The 20457-nt window shown below is 37.6% G+C and overlaps 1 protein-coding gene across 9 annotated transcripts in view; it reads left to right on the plus strand.

Moving 5' to 3' along the window:
- Positions 1-20457, plus strand: part of LOC124859406 (neurexin-1a) — a 250549-nt gene that overhangs the window by 217399 nt on the left and 12693 nt on the right. For 5 of the 9 annotated variants that reach the window (XM_047352171.1, XM_047352174.1, XM_047352173.1 and 2 more), the window contains one exon: positions 15533-15611. In XM_047352171.1, coding sequence (XP_047208127.1) covers positions 15533-15611 — 79 coding nt within the window. Of the gene's footprint in view, positions 1-15532; positions 15621-20457 lie in introns of all 9 variants that reach the window. The other 4 variants (XM_047352172.1, XM_047352176.1, XM_047352178.1 and 1 more) reach the window with 1 other exon arrangement.

Here is a 20457-nt window from a genome sequence, read left to right on the forward strand (position 1 = left end):
GTACTGGGCGACGTCACGTGCCTCAATTTAATTGTTGTCATGAGGGGTATGTTTCTTCCTTAAAATATATTTTTAAGTTGATGGACTGAATAGTGCTCAATGTGATGTTCACAGCTTGGGATGTTGCTTTATAACCTCACAATGATTTTAATGTCTTTACATTAGTTCTGAGCTGTCTTGTGTGTTTCTTGGTTTTCATGATGCTGTTTGTGCACACATGTTCTCTTACAAATCCTTAAAGCCTTAACAGAATAGTTGTATTTATACTAAGATTAAATTACACAGAAATTTGGTTGCATAGGATTATATTTAGAGGTATCAAAGTAAAGAGGACTTAGTACATATTCATGCCACACTTCTCAGGGTTTTGGTTGAAAAAAGCTAAATGAATAACTATATGTTCTTTTTCTTCCACCTCACAGAAATGCACCACTTTGTGCTGGTCTATCTCATAAAATCTCCATATAATACACGTTTGTTGAAAATCTTAATAGTAAACCTAATAAATTAAAAAGGACAGATGTACAGTATGAATCTGCTTTTTATTTTACTACATATTTTTTATGAAAACAACTAAAAGGAAATGTTTGTATTTTTCAACTCACTTTTCAGTAGCACTTTGTGTGTCTTTGTAAACTTCAAAATTTTACTTCATAGTGAATATAATAGACTGGATAAAAAAGTCAAGCTTCTGGTATTGTCAACCTCTTACCTAACAGTCTGTTAACTTTCAGGAGCACAGAAAGGAATAATCAATCTGTCACTTGGCTAAGCAGCCTTTTTTTTTTTTTACATATTGCGACTCTCTTCTTTAAGGTTGAGTCGCTGTCGAAATATCAAATTACTTAGCAACAAAGTGCTCGCAATGGTACTGTAAGTTTGGTATGATTGACATAGTACATATTTACTGAAATTACTCTGAAGGTGCCTTTCTCTTTAACTAATAAAAGTAAAAAAAATGCTATCATTAAACAAGAAGGCACTTTGTTGAGTGTTTTGCCCCAGTCCATTTTAATGTAGCTTTCAAAAAACAGAATTACTTCTCGTCAGCAAGAGTTGTAATCATGCTGGTGACATGTGATCATAACTTTAACACTACTTTTACTGTTCACCTTGTATGCTATTGGAAACGCCCATTTATTGTAAAATTTTAACAATGGGAAATAATGATCTCTTACCGGTGATACACATACACTATATTACCAAAGGTATTGGGTCACACCACCAAATCAATTTATTCTGGTGTTACTATCACTTTAGGGCAGCAGGAGTACAAAGTTTGGTGTGGAGAAACTTGACTGGCCTGCACCTCAGCCTTCTTGATCAGCATTGGGATGAGTTAGAGCACAGACTGCAATTCTGGTTTTCCCATCTAACTATGAACACACTCCAAAACCTTAAGGAAGATATTTGCAGAATAGTTAAAGTTGCTATTGCTGGTGACGGTGGGTCTATCAGCACATTGTATCTTACAAATTAAGAATTGAATGTCATGAAAGTTCATGTAGACAAATACTTTTGGCAATATAGTGTATATCCATAGCCACTCAAAAGCATTAATACCCCTTCACTTTCTATACAGTTTGTAACTAATCCAAGTTGGCACCACAAATGGCAGCCTCAATACTTTGCTGTCTAGTTCTGTCCGTGCTTTCCTGGGTTTACTCTACACTCTGCCACCATTCTGTGGTCACTTACACTACAGAGGAAGTCCTAAACATTGGACAGTCCTCTAAGCAATTTTTTCTATTTTCCATCAACCCAACCGTACTGAGATGTTGCTCAGCAGTGCAGTGACTCTCTTTGGGATTTTCCAGACATGTAGATGAGGTAAACGGACAGGTGTGCTCGTAAAGCTTTCAACAATGAAACTATACACACCCTTGCCCTCAATCCACCTGACCAATATCTACACCCTGGCTAAAAAAATGGATGAACTGCTGCTTCTCTTTTTCACTGCTACCTGGCTCAGTTAGTATGCCCTGGACAGTGCACCTCTGATGCCAGGCTGCCAGCTGTTTCCAGCAAGTGAAATCTGCTTTTAGATAAACTAACGTTGGTTGGTGTACTGATGTCACGGTATTACAGAAGACATGTAGTCCTAACTTGGAGTCCTCACCTGGAGTCCTCCTCGTTTGTCCCGATCAGTGTTTACATCCCATTACAAGCGTGCAGATCGGAGGCTGAAAAACAGCTCGCTGAGCTGATCACAGACGTGGAGAAAAAACACCCAGACTCTCATTATTGTTCTTGGGGATTTTAACAGCGCAATCCTCTCCTACCCGAAAAAAATAAAATAAACTGGACCATTGCTACACAACTTTAAAAGATGTATATCGGGATGTCACCTGGGCTGCTTTGGTAGTTTCTAATCACTGTCTGTTTCACCTAATTCCAAACTATTTCCCACTTTTCTTTCCAGATCCTTTCAAACTCAGTCACGTTGGGTCAGCATTTTTGGTAGACAGTCCATTTTTAGGACTTTCCAGAGATTTTTAACTGGACATTGGCATCCTGTCTTTTTGTTCTGTTTCCAAGTTTTGTATCTAACTGGGGAACAAGTTAGGCACCAAACCTAACTTGTGACACTGCCTGGTCTAGGAGATTGTCTACAGACAGTTTGACAAGTGTGTTCCATTCCAAATCATGCTCAGTCTACTACATTTACTTCAAGTGGCTTCAGTTGATTAGCAAAAGCATCTAAAGGATGATCAGTAAAAATCAGATGCTCCTGAGCTCAATTTTAAGTGGCATTGCAAACAGTGTTTGTTATATACTCAAGTGCCTATTACATTAAAATGTTTGCTTTGAATTTATAAAAATATCTGAAAATGTGTTTTTCCTTTGTTAATATTAAGTATTTTGTGTAGAGTTTTTAATTCAATCAATTTTATACTGGCTTGTTTCAAGGTGGTTATATTTTGCTCTGCTGATTAGTTCAAAGGCTAGTTTCCAGAATTCTTGCAACAATTTGCAGAGATAAATTCTAGATTACAGTCTCATATTTAAATCAGGAAGTGAACAGAGTCAGAGCTCACCATTAAATGAATGTCAACATTCAGAAATTCCCAGAAAGTCTTTGGGCTCATTAAATAAAACTCAGACATCTGCGTTGCAAGATCTCTGGTTAGAAAACAACAGCCATCTTCTACATTTAAGTGGGAAATGGATAAATCACCAGGATTTGACTCATATTAGAGAAGTCCTATTTTGTTAAAAAGTCAGACATTTAGAATCATACTGCAGTGTTTAGTGTGTGTCAGTGCCCTGGAAGCATGTGGGGCCTTCAATTATAAGAAAATAAAACAAAAACATCCTCAGGATAAAATTTCCCCTACAATGCAGTTGTATAGGATTGACCATCATGCCTCTAACATACTGTAAACTTTAGACAAAAGAATGAAAAGCAAAAGCATTGAAACAACATATTCACTTACATGCAATTTGTTGCTTTTAAGGGTTGATGATATTTAATGTCATTCTGTTTATCACAAACAATATGTATTCAATTTGCATGTTGATCAAACTGTTTAGGTCTGCCTTAATGCCCACGGTGCCCCTAAAAGGAGGTGTTGTACATTTCATGGTCCTTAGGTGTAATGTTTTAGACCAAGTCATGGCTTTGAGCCCAGCTAGTGTGGACAGATGGTGGAAAGGACGTAACGCTTTAGCCTTGTAGTGGACCTTGGTCTGTGGTGTTCATTCACAGCGACAGTCCATATCCATCATCTCAGCCTCACTGGGGGCATTTATGGCAACTACCCTTCAACATTGTGTTTGCCATGAATAGAGCATGAAACTTATTGCTTTTAATACAATTTAGCAGCAGTGAAGTCATGCATACTTAGTTTTATCTATTTGCACGAGGGTCAAATTAAAAAAGCATGTTTTTTCCCTTTGGTGATCTCTTTTCTTTTACCTTGTTTTAAAGTTTCCATTGTCCTGCTGACGAAAATAAGCCCCAGACAGTGAAACAGAAACTATGTGCTAAGAGCTCATTGACAGAGTTCACAGAGCTGTCTCCATTTTTAGAATAATTTTCAGGGGCTAATAGAAAGTTTAAGGCACACACTGACTTGTGTATTCCGAAGTTAATTCATGCCTGCACCAAAATACATAAAGAGGAAAAGCTTGTATTTCTGTTACAATAGAAGTGCATTAAATTTAGATGTATACCTGCTTTACTTTCTAGAAAAAAAATAATTGGTGCAATTTGATTTCTGCAGGATGTCCTTAACCATTTCTTCAGTTACAAATAAAAACACCTTACAACACTATTCGTACTTGACTTCTTAACAAGTTTATTGTTTTTGATTAGAGTCTTTGATTAGGAAGATACTATAGAAATATTATGTCCATGCTGAGTTATTATAATAGCACATCTAATCCTATAAAGGAAAATTTATGGAAGTGTGTCAGGATCATATGAGGTAACATCATTACCAGATTAAACTAAGAACAACCAAATTTGAGGTGGTGCAAAAATGAAATAGAGGCACCAGCAAACAAAACCTGTTAGTTTGGCAGACCGGTTGATATGAACTAGGTATTAACAAGGGCATGTCTTATGCCCCTTTTTCACTGGCTCTTTTTAGGCCACTTGGCTCCTCTCTACTCGGTCTCTCTCTACTCAGCAATGAATCTGTTTCCATTCACTCACTGATGGCTGCAGCGATGGCTTGAAGCGCCACCTCCAGCCATCATTGTAGTGCGATGTGCCGCTATTAACATTTATTTGTGACATTGTTACATTAAAGTACTCCCCATAAAACAATAAAATAAAAAAATAAAAAAAAAATAAAAACATAAACAAAATACAAATAATGTTTTTATTATTGTATCTGCAAGAATGTCCTATATATTTTTCTTTGCATGTATAAAATTATCCACTGGGATAATTATCTGGAACACAGCCCAGCCAGAACTTATAAACACAGGGGTTCTGATATGAGGGGGGTTGTGGCAGGAGAAGTATAGAGGAGAGACACCACTGTCTAGACTAGTAAAGCTCCAAAGGTTGCCTGAACAAGTTACTTTATGAGGAAGTTTTTGTCTCAGCCATGGCAACAACTGAGGAATTGCTTGTGACACAAAAATACAAAAATCTGTTTTAATTTGGACTGCATATATAATTTCAGGTCTCAGCTTTGCTTTGTCTAGTGTTCTTTTTTGATTTCAACTTTTACTCTGTCTTCCTTTGTCCTGAATCAGTTCATTATTCATTAGTTTATAAAATTCACTACCAGCCCTTGGTGAGTGACAAATCTTGACCTGAAGGACAGGAATCTGATTACAGAGACCCTCTTGCAAGGTGCAGGCAACTGGGTCTGCAGTTGTAGGCCAAAGCTGCTCTTCCTCTTCCCTCATGTCATGTTTTTGCTACGCATGGGAATAAGGTCTGAGTACATTCATCTCAGCAAAGATAGCATCTATATTAGGATGACAAATTTGTTCCTGTCACCTCATGAGGGACTGGGACTGCACATCAAGGCGCAGGTAAAGTCTGGAAGACAGTGATTTGTGGTCAAGCTGCATATCTCTTTTGTGCTGCTCTTTTTCTTAAAACACAGGGCATCATGCTTGCAATTGTCAACTGTTTTTAGACTTTTGGCAAAATTAACAATAAAATTAAGATTTGAGTTGTAATTCCAGACTAAAAAATCACAAGTGTTTGTACAAAAGAGTTTTGATAAAAATCCCCATGATTACAAGCTATTTTCTGGTAATTATTATCCCCCCTTTTTTCACTTGATTATCCTTAGCGAATGATATTCCTCCTGGGTAGTTTTGAGGTCTCGGGTTAGATTACAAGCAAATAGAGCCACAGACACGCACAGAACTCCAGATTCTATTTCAGATAACAAAAATATCAGGGAATTCAAAGGGGGAAATGCTCCAATGGTAGCAGATTTATCTGAGATGTGTTAAAGCAAGGATAAGGAGGAGAGACAGAGTCAACCAAGCATCCACTTTCTGTCGAGCAGCACAGGGAAGAAAAAGAAGAAACAAGAGAGAGCGTAGGAGGGAGATGGAAGCAGATAGTGATTTATGAACATCATAGTCAGATTTTTATCGTTTAAAGCATCAAGCTAACAGAAGGCAACCAGCCTTCTCTCGTGTAAGCTGCTAGAAGCTGTACACTCTATGGCAGCTGCTCAGTATGCACTCTCACTATGAGGTGACTACAAGCACATGTCCATATTGTATGAAACTGATTTCTAAACCCAGGCAATAAATAATAACCACGAGGCTTAACTGAGAATCAAAATATCAGCTGTTTGGCGCACAGGATGCCTTGAGTTGTCTAAAGGGATAAATTAGGCACAAGTCATACATAGTTCACTGTGAATCAGTGAGGGACAGAGTGACGCAGATGCTGTTTGAGACACGGACTTGGTGTTTCCTCCTACACAGGCAGACACCTATACAGACTGGTTACTTTTGTGCATGAGACATACCATGTCTAGAATTTTTCATTAAGGCCACACTGAGGACTGTTCCTGAAAAAGAAGCATAACTGAGTCCTGAGTGGGATTTAAGTAACATCTACATATCTACTTCCTCTTTTGCAATACTGCACATTTACACTTAATTTTTGTTTTTTTTAATGCAGCCTTTCTGAGTCTCTGAGGCAAAGCCATGCAATACAAATGTTTCTATAGTACAAATTATATGCAAGGCAATTCAAAGTGCTTTATCAGAACCAAACAATCCTACCCTCTCTTCCAGTTTATCACTCTGTATGTTTTGATGAACTGTGTCAAACCCCTCAACAAAAACCAACAGTCAAAGGACTGAGCCATATTTTTCCAACTCGTATTGTTTTCAGAAGTGTATGTATTAACTCCTTTATTTTACATTAAAATATTTTAACAACCATGGATTGGCGACCTGTCCAGGGTGTACCCTGCCTCTCACCAGTAGACTGCCGGAGATAGGCACCAGCTCCCCCATGACCCACTATGGAATAAGTGGTATAGAAGATGAATGAATGAATGAATGAATGAATGAATGAATATTTTAACACACTGTCAGGAAAATGTTAGTAGCCTTTCAGTTGTAACAGTCAAGAGTTTCTTATGAAAATCTACACAACTGTTCTAAACCGGAACCACTTTTTGTAATCCTTGCTTAGTGCTCGTTTCAATTCCAAGAGAACTTTTTGTGCATTTCCTAGAAACAATTCTACACTTCATGCTGTGAGCTTATGAGGTGTGCAAAGCTGCCTCCCGGCATCTAGTTAGACTGTCTGGGGTGCAATGACTTAAGCCCTAAGGAAGTTTTATGGTGCGACAGAAACTTGTGGCCACCAGGGGAGGAGATGGAGTACTTCAGATCATTCATATAATTAAAGTTATCTCTGAGCCCAAGGTTTACCTCCAGCAACAGTTGATTTGTTTTTAAATAATGCAAAGCCTTTTCTCCCAAGATAAATTGTGTCTGATAACTGAGAAAGTGTAAACAGCTGGTTACCATGGACAGCTTTTCGTATGGTATACTAAAACAGATAAATTACCTTCAAAATAGGTCTAGGTTAGGCTCATATGGTATTAAGGATCATAAATTTATATCGTGTATATATAATGCATAAATGTCTGAAATATGATCAAATATAAACATGGTATTGTATGCAAAACTTTGCTGTATGTAAAATTATATATTTTAAATTAATAAATAGAAGACACTCCTAGAATTTGACTGGTGACCATAACAGGATAATTGTCAGCATGATTGGCTCTTAAGGGTGAAGAGTTAGAAAATCAAAAATCTGATCCTTAACCGATCAGTGCAACACACGTAAATATTATAAGGTTGATGATGTAACTGAGTAAATTAGACTCAAAGTTAGCAGATTATGCACAGAGATGTAAAAAGCTGTTTTTAAAGAAAACTATATTTTCTATAACATGGCTGAAATGTATTCACGTTGTCAGAAAGTAAGGCCAACAAAGGTGCTGTTTTATTATTTTGAGCTATCAAACTCTGTTGTAAAACAAGCAAGAACGTTTAGACAAGTTAATTGCCAAGGTAGGCATTTCAGTTCTGTAGAAATACACAGCAACAGCCATTTTAATAATGCTAGCTGTGCTAACTGAGCCTAATAACGTTAATGTCAACTCCAGAGTAAGTTTGTCTTTGTTTTAAAATAATAGTAAGTCCTGTTTTACAGTGACTTGTCCATTGCAAACACTTTATGAAGTTGCATCTTCTCCTAATATAATTAATGAATATTCATGGCAGGAAGGACAAAAAATCTCAATATTGACCCGCATTTTGACATCATAAACATTTTTATATCAATAACTATTGATTTAATCGTGAACTCTCCATCTTCTTTTTATGTTTGTCATTTGAATTCCTATATGCAATATTCATTTTGGAAATGTATAGGTTTATGTGAAAAAAGGGAGATTTTCTTGTATATCCCATTCAAAGAGGAAGCAGTCAGGAATAGCTCGTAGTTCTCCTCAGATGGTTATTTCCTACTCTTCAGCACTCCAGTGTGAATAATTTTGACAATCTGTTGTGTTACCATGAAGCCCTGCGTCAATCCCCCCCCCCCCCCCCCCCCCCCAACTTAAACAAGGAGCCAGGAGAATATGATGTTCAACATAAGTACCCCATTGTATGGTGGTTGTTGCACAACTCTCTGTGATATACACAATGACATTTTATTGTCTTTCAGCCTCGTCTGTTTCTGTGTAGGTGCATCATGCTGACAGCCTGTCAGGCCAGCAGTAGGAAGTGTGTGGGCGAAGGCCAGGCAATACACCGAGCTGAATTCACAGTCTGAGAGGCCCACATCCCTTCATTATTCTGTTGGAATTCATTGAGCATCTGGGACTAAATTATTTATCAACATCGACCTAGTTCCCGGGTGCTAAGTTAGATACTCGGTTGTCATCAGGCAATCTGATAGGAGCTGCTGCTGTTGTGTGATAGCTGACATGGGTAAATAAAGAGAATGTGCATGGATCATAAAGACAACTAGCCACCATTTCATTGTTATAAATGAAGGTTTGCATCACAGAGACTTTAGGTGTGTTGAGAATCACGAGGCTAACTTCATTACATGTTGAACCATGAACACTCATCTACCTCCTCCCTCTACCTATCTCTGGTTCTCTAATTATGTGTTACTGTAAGGCTGAAACTTAGCACAGATATCTCCTCCCAATTTGTTCAAAGCACCTCTGGTCAGATATGGACCCTTGCAGGGTGTTCTCAGTGGTAAATAGGTGCCAGCATGACAAATAGTGGCACATGCTTTGGGCAGCAACATGTAGAGAATGTAGATTCCTCAGCTTCAGAGAGAAGGCATGGCTGTATTACTTGCTTAAGCAGTAGTTTTGATAGGACTTTTGCAGCAGTATTGATGGAATTGATACATATATATTTTAACTTTTCAAAGGACACCATATAAGCCAAATATTTTCCTTAGTTGTGTTTAACTGGCTTGTTATTTTATAAGAGCAAACATTCACAGAACAGATGTCATCATTAGTTCTATTTTTTTTTTATCCTGAATTATTTAGAACATATTGAACTTAACTAAAAGACAATTACATTATTCACAATATGCTTTTGAAAACTGCAGCCAATTCTGAAACACCCTAAATTAAAATAATTGATGGAATTAAAATTAAGGACATTAGAATATGTACTATTTTCAAAAGAAATTATTATATAATTATAGTAATCAGCTTGTTTGTAGCAACACAACTACTGTCTTCTTATCATGTTTTTTTCTCACCAGGCACATTAATAAACTGCAGGTCACGTTATTGTTTAACACTATATCAGATCCACACCAAATGAGATAAACACTGCTGATTTTGTGTAAAAAAAAAAGACATATATATATATATATATATATATATATATATATATATATATATAGTCACGGACCAGCAGTGTAACCAAAAAGTAAGCTTTAAAAACATAGGCTTGTTTTGGAGCAAAGAAAAGAAGGCTTACTAGGGGGAAAAACCCCAAAAGGCAAAAGAAAACAGCAAACATCCTCAGTGGAATACATTACCGGGACAGCAGAGGTATGCTTCAGATAAACCTTTCAGATGCCTTCAGTGTCCTCCTGACTTTCAGCTTGTCTCCAAAGAGACATGTTGTGTGCCAGGGAGCATTCATCAAATTAGACCGGAGAGAAAACAATGCGAAAACCCACGGCTCTCCATGGAGACACACCGACAGGTTATCACAGAGAAGGTGTCTCTTGCTCTCGAGCACAGGGGCAGTGGCACACAGCTTTCTCCCTGAAGAGCAGCCTTTCTTTCTCTCTCCCTCCGCAGGCCAGCATTAAGAGAGGAAAACATGTATCCAGGGCAGCAGTGTACAAGTGTAGTGCATTATATTAATGTCACCTATTGCAAGTACAATATGAGCTATTAAGGAGTTGTGCTGGACACTGCAAGGCTGTTGAGTGTTACTAGGGAACAGATCACTGTTTATAAAGTTGTAGATAAACTGGTGACTGCTGACTAAGCCTTAGCAAGCACATGCAGAGCCGGGCTAAGCCTCATTATGGAGGACCATTATCAATTCTCAGAGATCGAAAATCAGCATGACAATACTACAGAATGCACTGGGTCACCTTTGGCTGAGTCAGGTTGGAATTTCCTGCTCGGCCTCTTCTTTGATGGTTCAATCACTGCATGAGCCAAGGCCAGTCAATACCTTTACCTTTCTGCAACATTTACTCAAATTGACTTAATGAAACTAAACAATCTGAATGACAGTATATAGAGAGCACCAACATTTCTGATTACTTTCTGTGAACCGTGCAAGAAGGCATTAGTTTTTCTTCCACGTCTCCAACTGTCTTTCCAGGTCCCCTCAGAGGAGTGAGGTCTCTGCTGCTCTGCGGTGGTAGATAAATGAGCTGTGCTGTAGGTTCACTATGGCTTCAGCACTTTACAGTTAGATTAATGAGGCTTTGCAAATCTTGAGTCTTTGCTTTTAGCATTTTTGAAGTATCTTCATAAAATGAACCATGGGAATATCTTGTTGATAAACGTATCTGTTGGGGCATATTTCTTATGGGAATTATGCTGTTTCATCAATAAACTGGACTTTTTCTCCCAGTATTTCTAAAAATTTTAAAGATTGAAAAAGATTTAAGATGAGTATACTTTATGGGCAGATAATAAAAAAAAGTTTGCTCTTAAAAATTGCTGCAGAGTGAGGACATTGTGCTTAGAATGACAAACTCATGCCTCAATGCCTAACACACTGTTCAGCCAATAAGAATGTAGTAATAGACAAGTCTCTAGCTCCAACTTGTGTTATTAAAATTAAAATATATGGTGTTTTACCTAGTGAGGAGGAGGAAATCAAGATAAATACTGTCTGGGGTCAGTAGCTTGGAGACCTAACCGACGGCACTCTACTAAGGGATTTAAAAGCCCTCTGCAGTAAACCTAGCCTGCCTGTTATTCACAACAGTAGTGACTGATCTTTTGTGATTCAAAACACTAACATTCTGACAGCATTCAAATATAAATTGTAATTCCATATCTGGTTTTGAACAGCAATGTTACTCTGATGTGCAGCAACATGCGCCAGCACCATCTACAACTGTGTCACTAGAATAACCTGCTTTAAATTAACAAGCCATGTAATAACTGTGTTTTTTGCTTACAGTGAAAACACTGATGAGCAATCATCCTGCAGCTACAGTCAATTACTCTCACCTTCATTTGGCTCAGACACAGAAGAAAAAACACAAGTAACAGCTTAAGCTAATAATCATGTGAAAACATAATCCACGAAAACTTGGAGAGAGCAGGTATTTATTTAATTTGATGTTCAGACATTAAGTATTTCTGAACTGAATTGAAATAAACTGAATTTTAACTCAGACACCTTGCTGTTTTAACTGCTGTTTTTGCTTATACTATCTGCTATGGCATGAGCTGTACATTGTCCCCTTTGCTCAGGTTGAGGTTGCTTCTTCCATTAAATTCACAGTACTAAATTTTTAACTTTCCCTGGTCAAAAGCACTCCAATAAAACATGGTTTCCAACAGAGAGAACTCTGTTAACACTTGTTTTCTTCCTCATAAATCTCTCCCCTATAGATAATCTTTGTAGCAAAGGTTTTTGCTACATCATGTTTCTGTGTTACAAATGACCACACGTCCATTCAACATATTCCTTTCAAACTAAATAATTGTATGTGCTGTGACAGTGCAGTTACATATGTTATATTAAAATTCACATATGAGAATGCTCATCCAGTTTTGAGGGTGTGACTCAAATTGGTCTTTTTATTTGAGAAAATTATGTTTTAAAATTACTAACTTACTGTAATAAACAATTGAAATACTGATTGTACCCTGCTAATGTTTTATACTTTGAAAATATTTAGTATTTCTGGGTCAGACATTTGATGTTATCTGGCCTTTAAGTAGCTGCATTGTTTTTTCATCAAAACTGCTGGCATGTCAGATTGGTCACGTGAACATCTTGAGTTGTTTATTTTCTTCCAGTTTTCAGTTTTCATTGCGATGGCTAAAGTGAATGGTAAGCCCCACACATACACCACACTGAATTGTCACAGCTGAAAAAGAATCCAGGAGTTTAAAGACACCATGAATTGGTAATGTTATGGGATTTCAACCAGGTCATGGTCACATAAAATGTTGACAAACACACTTATCCAGGTTGGTAGACTGCCAGTAATGGGAATTAATTTTAGTGATTGTTCAGATACACACATCCACAACACACACAAATTTCATTTTGATAACATCAAAAAATTCTAACAAGTCTTCCCAAGTTTTCAATTGGGGTCTTAAATAAAAATGACATTATCAGAGGGTCTATCGTAGGAAAAAAAGTTATAGTCAACAATACAGCCAACAAAAAAACACGTTTGCTACTCTCTACTGGGCTTAAGAAGAAAATTAGCATCCAGGTGCTGCTAATTAAGGCAAGGCAATGTAAGTTTATTTGTATAGCACATTTTAGTAACAACTCAATTCAAAGTGCAAAGGCAAGTAAAGAAATAAATAAACTCCATCATTGTGATGATCTCTATAAAAGTAAAAAACATAGAAGTTTTCTGATCCACAGCATACAGTTGTGAATATAATGCCAGACATCAGCAATAGCCTTAGAAAAGTCACTATTTCGGGCCTTCAATCTGGGAAGGTGATTTTCCAAAAATTTGAAGGCCATTGTTTTACAATGAGAAACACATCTCACAAGTGAAAACCTTTAAGAGAGTTGCCAGTTTTCCCAGGGAAAGCCAGAAACATTGCAAAAAAGCTTAGAGCCCCATTTCAAACATGTTACAGCATGTTAAATGGCAGAGTTAAAGAAAGGACAACTAGAAAAGACTGAACAAGTGGCTTTGCTTGGAAAGGTCACCAGGAGAAAGTCACTTCACTCTAATAGGAATATTGCTACACAACCTTTACAAAAATGCTTTTAAATGAGAAACAAGACTTATGGAAGAATGTTTCACCATGTTGGTGAAATCCAGACAACGAATATCAGCACAAAGACTTTGTACCGATTGTCAAGAATTGGGTTGTCAGTACGACAATGATCTCAAACACAAGAGCTAATCTACAAGAAAATGGCTGAAAAAGCAACAAAAAGTGTTACAATGGCCCAAAGTCCAGATGTCAATTTGATTTTAAAATGCAATGGCTGTACAGTAAGACTGCTATGTGTAAATGAATGCCTGCAAAAGTCAATGAACTGAAGCAATGTTTTAAAGAAAAGTGAACAGAATGAGTAACTGACCATACAAAAAACAATTGCTTCAAGTTATTGAATATTATGGTGTACATTTTCGGCCAATTAATTTTTAGTAGTATTTATTATCCTTCTTTGAGTTTTCATGCATTCCTATATCACCTTGTAGAAGAGAAATATCCTCATGTTTTAGATTTATAGTTAGAAAATGGAGTTTAAGGCCTCTTTCTGACCTGTGTGAGGAAATTAAAACGTAAGTATGAACACCTCCTCTTAGGTTATCCTTTGGGGAGTTATCCTATATATAATACACCCACATCACTGTTTCCTCTTGTACACCTCTACAATAAATCTGGAGGATGGAATTTAAGGCCTGTGAGAGGGAGAATGAGAGTGGAAAGGTGGGACAACTAGGGAGGCAGTATTGATTCCTTGATTCCCGTACCTGTGCCAGAAAGGGAAGTGTGTCGAGATCTCCTGCCAGGAAAAACAAATCACGAGGCAGAAGTGATGGATGTGGCACTCCGGGATCCGGTGGTTTTGCCATCTGGATGGCCGATGCTGTATATCAGCCTCATGCACAGCAAATTAAATTTACATTTGGACGGCTTCCCCAGGCCTCACGCTTTGCAGATGCAACTAAAACGGCCATCCGCTACAGCACCCTTAATGGGCTTGATCTATCATTTCCAGGACTATTATGTAAAGATGATGTTGGCCCGTGTTCAGAATGTCAGAACGATGTTACCGTCACAGTAAAATCAGATTATGAGTAGCCAAATGGATGTGCGGCAAAATGACATCACCTTTCATTATCTTAAGATGAGTCAATTCTAATCCAACTAGCAGATGTTTTGATGCACATTTAAACATTACTGACATAATAGCACAAATGCAATAAAAGCCTGAGTCCATCTTTATTTAGGGTCCTGATGCTGTTTCTTTGTTTTATTAAACACAAAATTACAAACAATAGGCAAAGCTTTATTGCAGCAGCTCATTCTACTTAGCAGCATTTCAAATCCAAAAGTCTAACCTGGCCTTGAGGAGGCTGCGATGCTTAAATGAAATGACCTTTAACGCAAAGCTGATCAAATGGCCTGAGGCAAGACTTAAAAAAACATTGCAGTATAATGTTTTACAGTGTGCTTTTTTCTGGTCCGTTGTTTGCCCTTTCCCATTTTCTAAAGCGGTAGATTCTATCATCTTTAGTATGGTGTAGTCTGAATGGATTTAATAAAAGAGCATGTGTGGCAGAGCAATATAGATTTTGGTTTATTTTGTATGCTTATTTTGTCAAATAGAGACTATTCACATTGAAAGATAGAAGGAAATATTGATTTAAATCTGTTTCTCTGTCCAATGCTTTCCATCTGATTTTTTTAATTTCAATAACCAGTGTTCCTCTAAATGTCAGAGGTGTATTTGATGGCTCCTAACAATCCTTTGAAGGGTTTTTGTAAAGCCACATAGGCTACTGAAACACAAAGTGAGCATATGGGTTGACAATTATGTTGTGAACTTCAGCCTCCACTGTTCCTCAATAATCTGATCTCATTTCTGTAAAGAAGCTGTAGCCTGGAAAGCAGCGCGGCAGCTGCTACTATGCCAAGGCAGCATGTGGTCGTGTTGACAGATGAATCCAGCAGCCAAATAGTGTAGCTGTCTGGATTCACATGCCATCTGCCTGCACTCTCCTTAACCTAACCCTCTAGAAATACCACTTTTGGTCGTTTCGAGTGGGAATCACCTCACCTTGTTGATTTCATGCCCTCACCTCTCTGTTATGTACCTCTCTCTCTCTTTTCAGACAACCGATGACTTACCGGTGGCTTCAGCTGAGTGTCCAAGTGATGATGAAGACATTGATCCCTGTGAGCCGAGCTCAGGTGGGTTAGGTTAGTCATCTCTTTTTTTATTCTACTTCTCTTTGGGTGTGTCAGTGTGTCTTTGTGTGTCATATTTTACCTTCAGCAGGACATTACACAACAACAGACAGTACAATTGTGCAGATTGGAGTTGTAGGTAAAGCGTAAAGATATAATGAACCTACAGTTATTTTTTTCTGGTTGCTACTGACTATCTTTTCTCTCTGTTTTAAGTAGATCTCACACTTGAGTGCATGGAAATGTGACATAAAATAGATTTAGTTATTTTGGCTATTGGGTATTTTAATGAAAAACAATCAAATCTCAATGAAACAATCTTAAAAACTTAAAATGTCACCTACACCAGCTGTATTTGCTATTGTTTAAGTTTTCTGTATTTTGCTTTATCAGCTCCCCACTTTTCTTTTTGTGTTTACTGAATAGCAACAAAGGAACCTAGAAAGTTAACCAGTTTGACTGCAAACTAGAAAGCAAGTTAGTTACATAGTAATCTAGATAGCTAAATTGCTAGATATCTATCAAGCTACAAAGGTATTTATTCTAAGAACTTTAGTTTCCCACAGTGGACACAACTTCATAGCTGCATAAAGATCACCCTTCTACAACACATTGTGACATATGTACATAAAATTTGCTTTGTGGATGTTTTAGCAAAGATTATACTTTCTATTTTATGTTGTGAAGTTTTGTTAAAACATTATAAAGAGTTAACATCTTACCTACGGTAGATAACTCTCATTGCATATTCAGTTAGCATAAATCCATTTAAAAGTTAGGCTGTGTTAAAATCAATATGATATTCACCTGAACTGCTATTTTGGCTTTTTACACCACTTTTATATCCAGGTGTCACTGGTTTGGTAACTTGGAGTAGCTACCAGCAATAGCCTCCGGGACTAACTAACCAAATGAAGATGTCATAAAGCTAAATCTGTTTCTAAGAATTGACTATAATCAATGAAAAATTCTCTAGTTCAGATTTCATCACTCTAAATATTTTAAATTCTGAACTGGAGAATAACAAGTGCAGGGTTAGGGTTAAGATCATTCTAGATTAATGCCGAAAGCAGGTTTTTAGCATCCATATCAGTAATTGCTAGCCTGTACATTACAAATCATTTATATGTCGTCTACACTTTGTCACAGTTTTTTTTTTTTTTCCACAGTGTTTACAATATGCGGTCACAGAAACAATTTAGTGATGGGTGATGGGGGTTTCTTTAGTGTATTTGTAACTGAGTTACAACTGAGTGTTGTCCGCCCACCCAGCGAAAGGTATTTACCAGTAGACTCTTTAAACATAATGTGGCAAATTTAGTACTTTTTCCTCTCTTACTCCTTTTGTGTGCCACTTTGCATCATCCTTCCAAATGTGCAAAATGTAGACCCTTAAACAGCACCCGCAATGCATTTCAGGACTGATAAATAGCATTGTGGATCCTTCTCCCACAAATGTGTGCGTTTGAGTCATTAGCATATGTTTTGCGTATTTATGAAGGCAAACATACCATTCATAACTACATTCACACACTGACAGTGGTAAGCTACATTGTAGCCACAGCTGCCCTGGGACAGACTGACACAAGTGAGGCGGCCATACAATCGGCACCACCAATGACCACCATTAATTTTAAGGTTCAGCTGTTTACAAGGCCTTCTTTATTATAAAATATTTAAGGACTGCGTGCCATTTGCCTCATATTCAGATATGTATTGATTTAAACATAAGGATTGGGACTATCCTGTCAGCTGTCATGTTTGTCAATCTTCAATTCACCCAGCTGTGATTTACTTTCTATGGTCTAGATGTTACATGAACAGCTAAATCTCCTCAATGCTCATTCTGCTTTCTGTCCCTAAAAGCAAATTTTGTTTCTGTGTTTTAATTGTGCACCTACAGTATTTGTTTACAGCGTCTCACGGCATTTGTTAATATGCATACAGCGGAGTTCTCATGGAGACAGGAAAAACTACTGTAATTATGAAACCTATGTGACTTCAACACATTACATACAAAATTGGTAAACCCAGAGAGGACCGTGTGATTTTTATAGATGTGCACAGTTTCCCCACTGTTGTCAATTAAATCGTACAGCGGGCAGTGCAAGTTTATCCTGTTGTTTCTCATATACTCTGGTTCACTACGGCTGCACACAGCTCCCCTTGGCTATAATGATTTAGGTGCATGTCAGTTTTTTTTTTATCTCATTAAACAAACAAACAAACAAACGTAGTTGGTCTAAGGATTTGTATTTAAAGAGCCCAGATTAATTAAAATGAAAAACGGCACTTATTGCTTCCCCAAACAGTATTAAAAATATAGCTTTACTCTGACAATTTGGGATTGTAAATCTGTTTGTTCCCCGCACTGTTTGCAAATCTTTTAATCTCTTTCACTTGCCACACATGGAGGGCACTTAGGTCGTACCCCAGCATCTGTTTCTAAAAAGAGGGGGTTTTAAATGCATTCAGAAGTGATGAGAAGCAACAATTAAATCCAAACTCAAGGCTTCCTGCTCCATTTAAATGTGCTATTGATCAGTATCTGGTCATAAAACCTCCACTAAATTAATGTCTGCCCCACAGCAAAGAATATCTCCTTTCTAGTCTGCCTCTCTTCCTTTTCTTCTGGCTTTCCACTTGCAACATTAGCTTTACTTTCTTCCTCTAATTCTGATTCTTTATTTTGAATAATATAGACAGCATCCCCATAAGTATTCCAATGTGCATTTGTTACCTTAGGCAAATATCACCCACGGGAAGGTAAAGGTTTACACAAGCAGCTTGCATTATCTTTTTGTTTTGTTTTTTGACAAGGGTATCTGCCAAAACATTTGTTGCAAACAGTGTGATGCTTTGGGACGCATCCTCCCCATGCTGTGTATTCCTCTCCTTCTGTGATCACTGAAGGGGATTTGACACCAGAGCTGTGGGCTCCCAGGGTGGCAGCTGTCTAACACTGTATCCTGATTAATATCTACGTTCAAACAGATTCACATGTACTGCCAAGCACTCACCTTGTCTCAGTCAGAGTTGCTGATTACAAAAAACTTGAGATACTGTTGCTGATAAAAGTACTACTTACTCATATTACTGTTTAGGCAGCTGCTTTTCATGATGCCAAGAATATAAGGCTTTTTATGCTACACATTGGGAGCTTTTTCTGTCTAGTAACTCTAAGCAGTAGCCAGAAGCACACTTTGTGCCTGTGCCAACCTCTGCACTCATGTATGTATACACTACGATAATGTTAATGCATAAGTTATCCCAAGAGGTGAGCTTTGAAACAGTCTATTATATGAGCGATACATGGTTCAAGGTCAGCTCTACATCATTCTGTAGCTCAGAGGATGCTTGTCCCCTGGCAGTCCCTTCCAGCCACTCAAAGGCATGAATTGGGTAAACTTGCTTATTGCCATGCTTTATTACCCTTACTTCCGGAAACCATGGAAGAGCAGAGCTTATCACTTGGCAGGACTCAGATTAGATCACGCTGCACCAAATTGAATCCTCCCCCCCGGTTTGGGAACCCACAGAGGAATACAGAGGCCCATGATGCAGCAACACATCTGATTTGTAATAGGAGGAGGGATCAGGAGTGTGCAGATTCTCAGCAGCCTGGCTCTGACAGCTGAATATCACTGCAACCATTCTTATAAAAACACATTATACTGCTATCTTTGTGATTCTGGTTGAGAAAAATTGCAAACCACAGTGAAGCAAACTGTGCTAAAGACTTTAACTTCTATGAGATTTCCACTCACCTTCTTAGAAAAGTAACTAAATATATGCAGACGATCTATATAATGATCTCACCTCCAAGGATAGTGTTGTTATATAAATGCTGAATACATTCTGGCATTTAACTTAAACAAGTTCTGGAGTTTTTGTTGAGTAGCAGTAGCTCATTAAAAGCCAAATATGAAGTGCCGGCCAATCAACTGGAGAAAATATAGATATAGACTTGGCTGTGTGAAAATAGCCCAGCGAACAGTCTGGCAAGATCACAGCTGGTGCTGATTTTCCAGCCCTAACCTCAGTGTTCATGGTGAAAGTTAATGGAAGGGGTTGCTGCTGAGCTGCATGGGGTCAGATGGAACGGATGTCTCTTACCTACCTACCTGCCTCATTTCATTGGCATCAAGACTGCTGTTGTTGAGGGGGTGAGCTGCTATATGCAATCCACGTCCATGGTTATATGTTACTATCTGCAAATGTCTTTGTTCCACATTATTTGTTTTTTTTTTTTTTGGTTTGTTTTACCTCTAGTCACCTCTATCAAGCCTCAAATCATAGAAAAATACAAATGATTCTTTATGTACACTTTTAATTGTTTATAATGAAGCATTAGAAAACAAACTATTTTAAAACATATTACTAAATGTAAAACAGCAATTTAATACATGATCAGTTATTTTTCAATTGAACACTGTTTCTTGCTCAAAGGAAATTTTTTAATTGGCTGTGAGTCTGTCCGAGCTGATATTTAATTGCTTGTTAGCATACAGATTGAACATGAATAAACAAATAAAGCTTTCTAATTAGGAGGTTCATCATGTTTGTCCAATTAACAATAAAACAAAATCATCAAAAAGCAGCACCTTCCAAGGGATGAAGGTAGCTGCTTCCTGTTAGCTAAAGTTAGCCTGAAGATTGACCACAAATGGATCATATTTTGAAGTGAGAAAATTCATCTATCAGAATCATGAAACCTTTCTAACAAGTATATCCTGTTTGTCCAATCTACATTAAAACAAAATCATTGCAAAACAGCACCTTTCATTCGATGAAGTTTGCTCAGATTAACGTAAAGATTGAGCACTGGAAACAACTATATTGTTTTTGT

This window comes from Girardinichthys multiradiatus, chromosome 22 (genome assembly GCF_021462225.1).
Source record: "Girardinichthys multiradiatus isolate DD_20200921_A chromosome 22, DD_fGirMul_XY1, whole genome shotgun sequence".
Lineage (NCBI taxonomy): Eukaryota > Metazoa > Chordata > Actinopteri > Cyprinodontiformes > Goodeidae > Girardinichthys > Girardinichthys multiradiatus.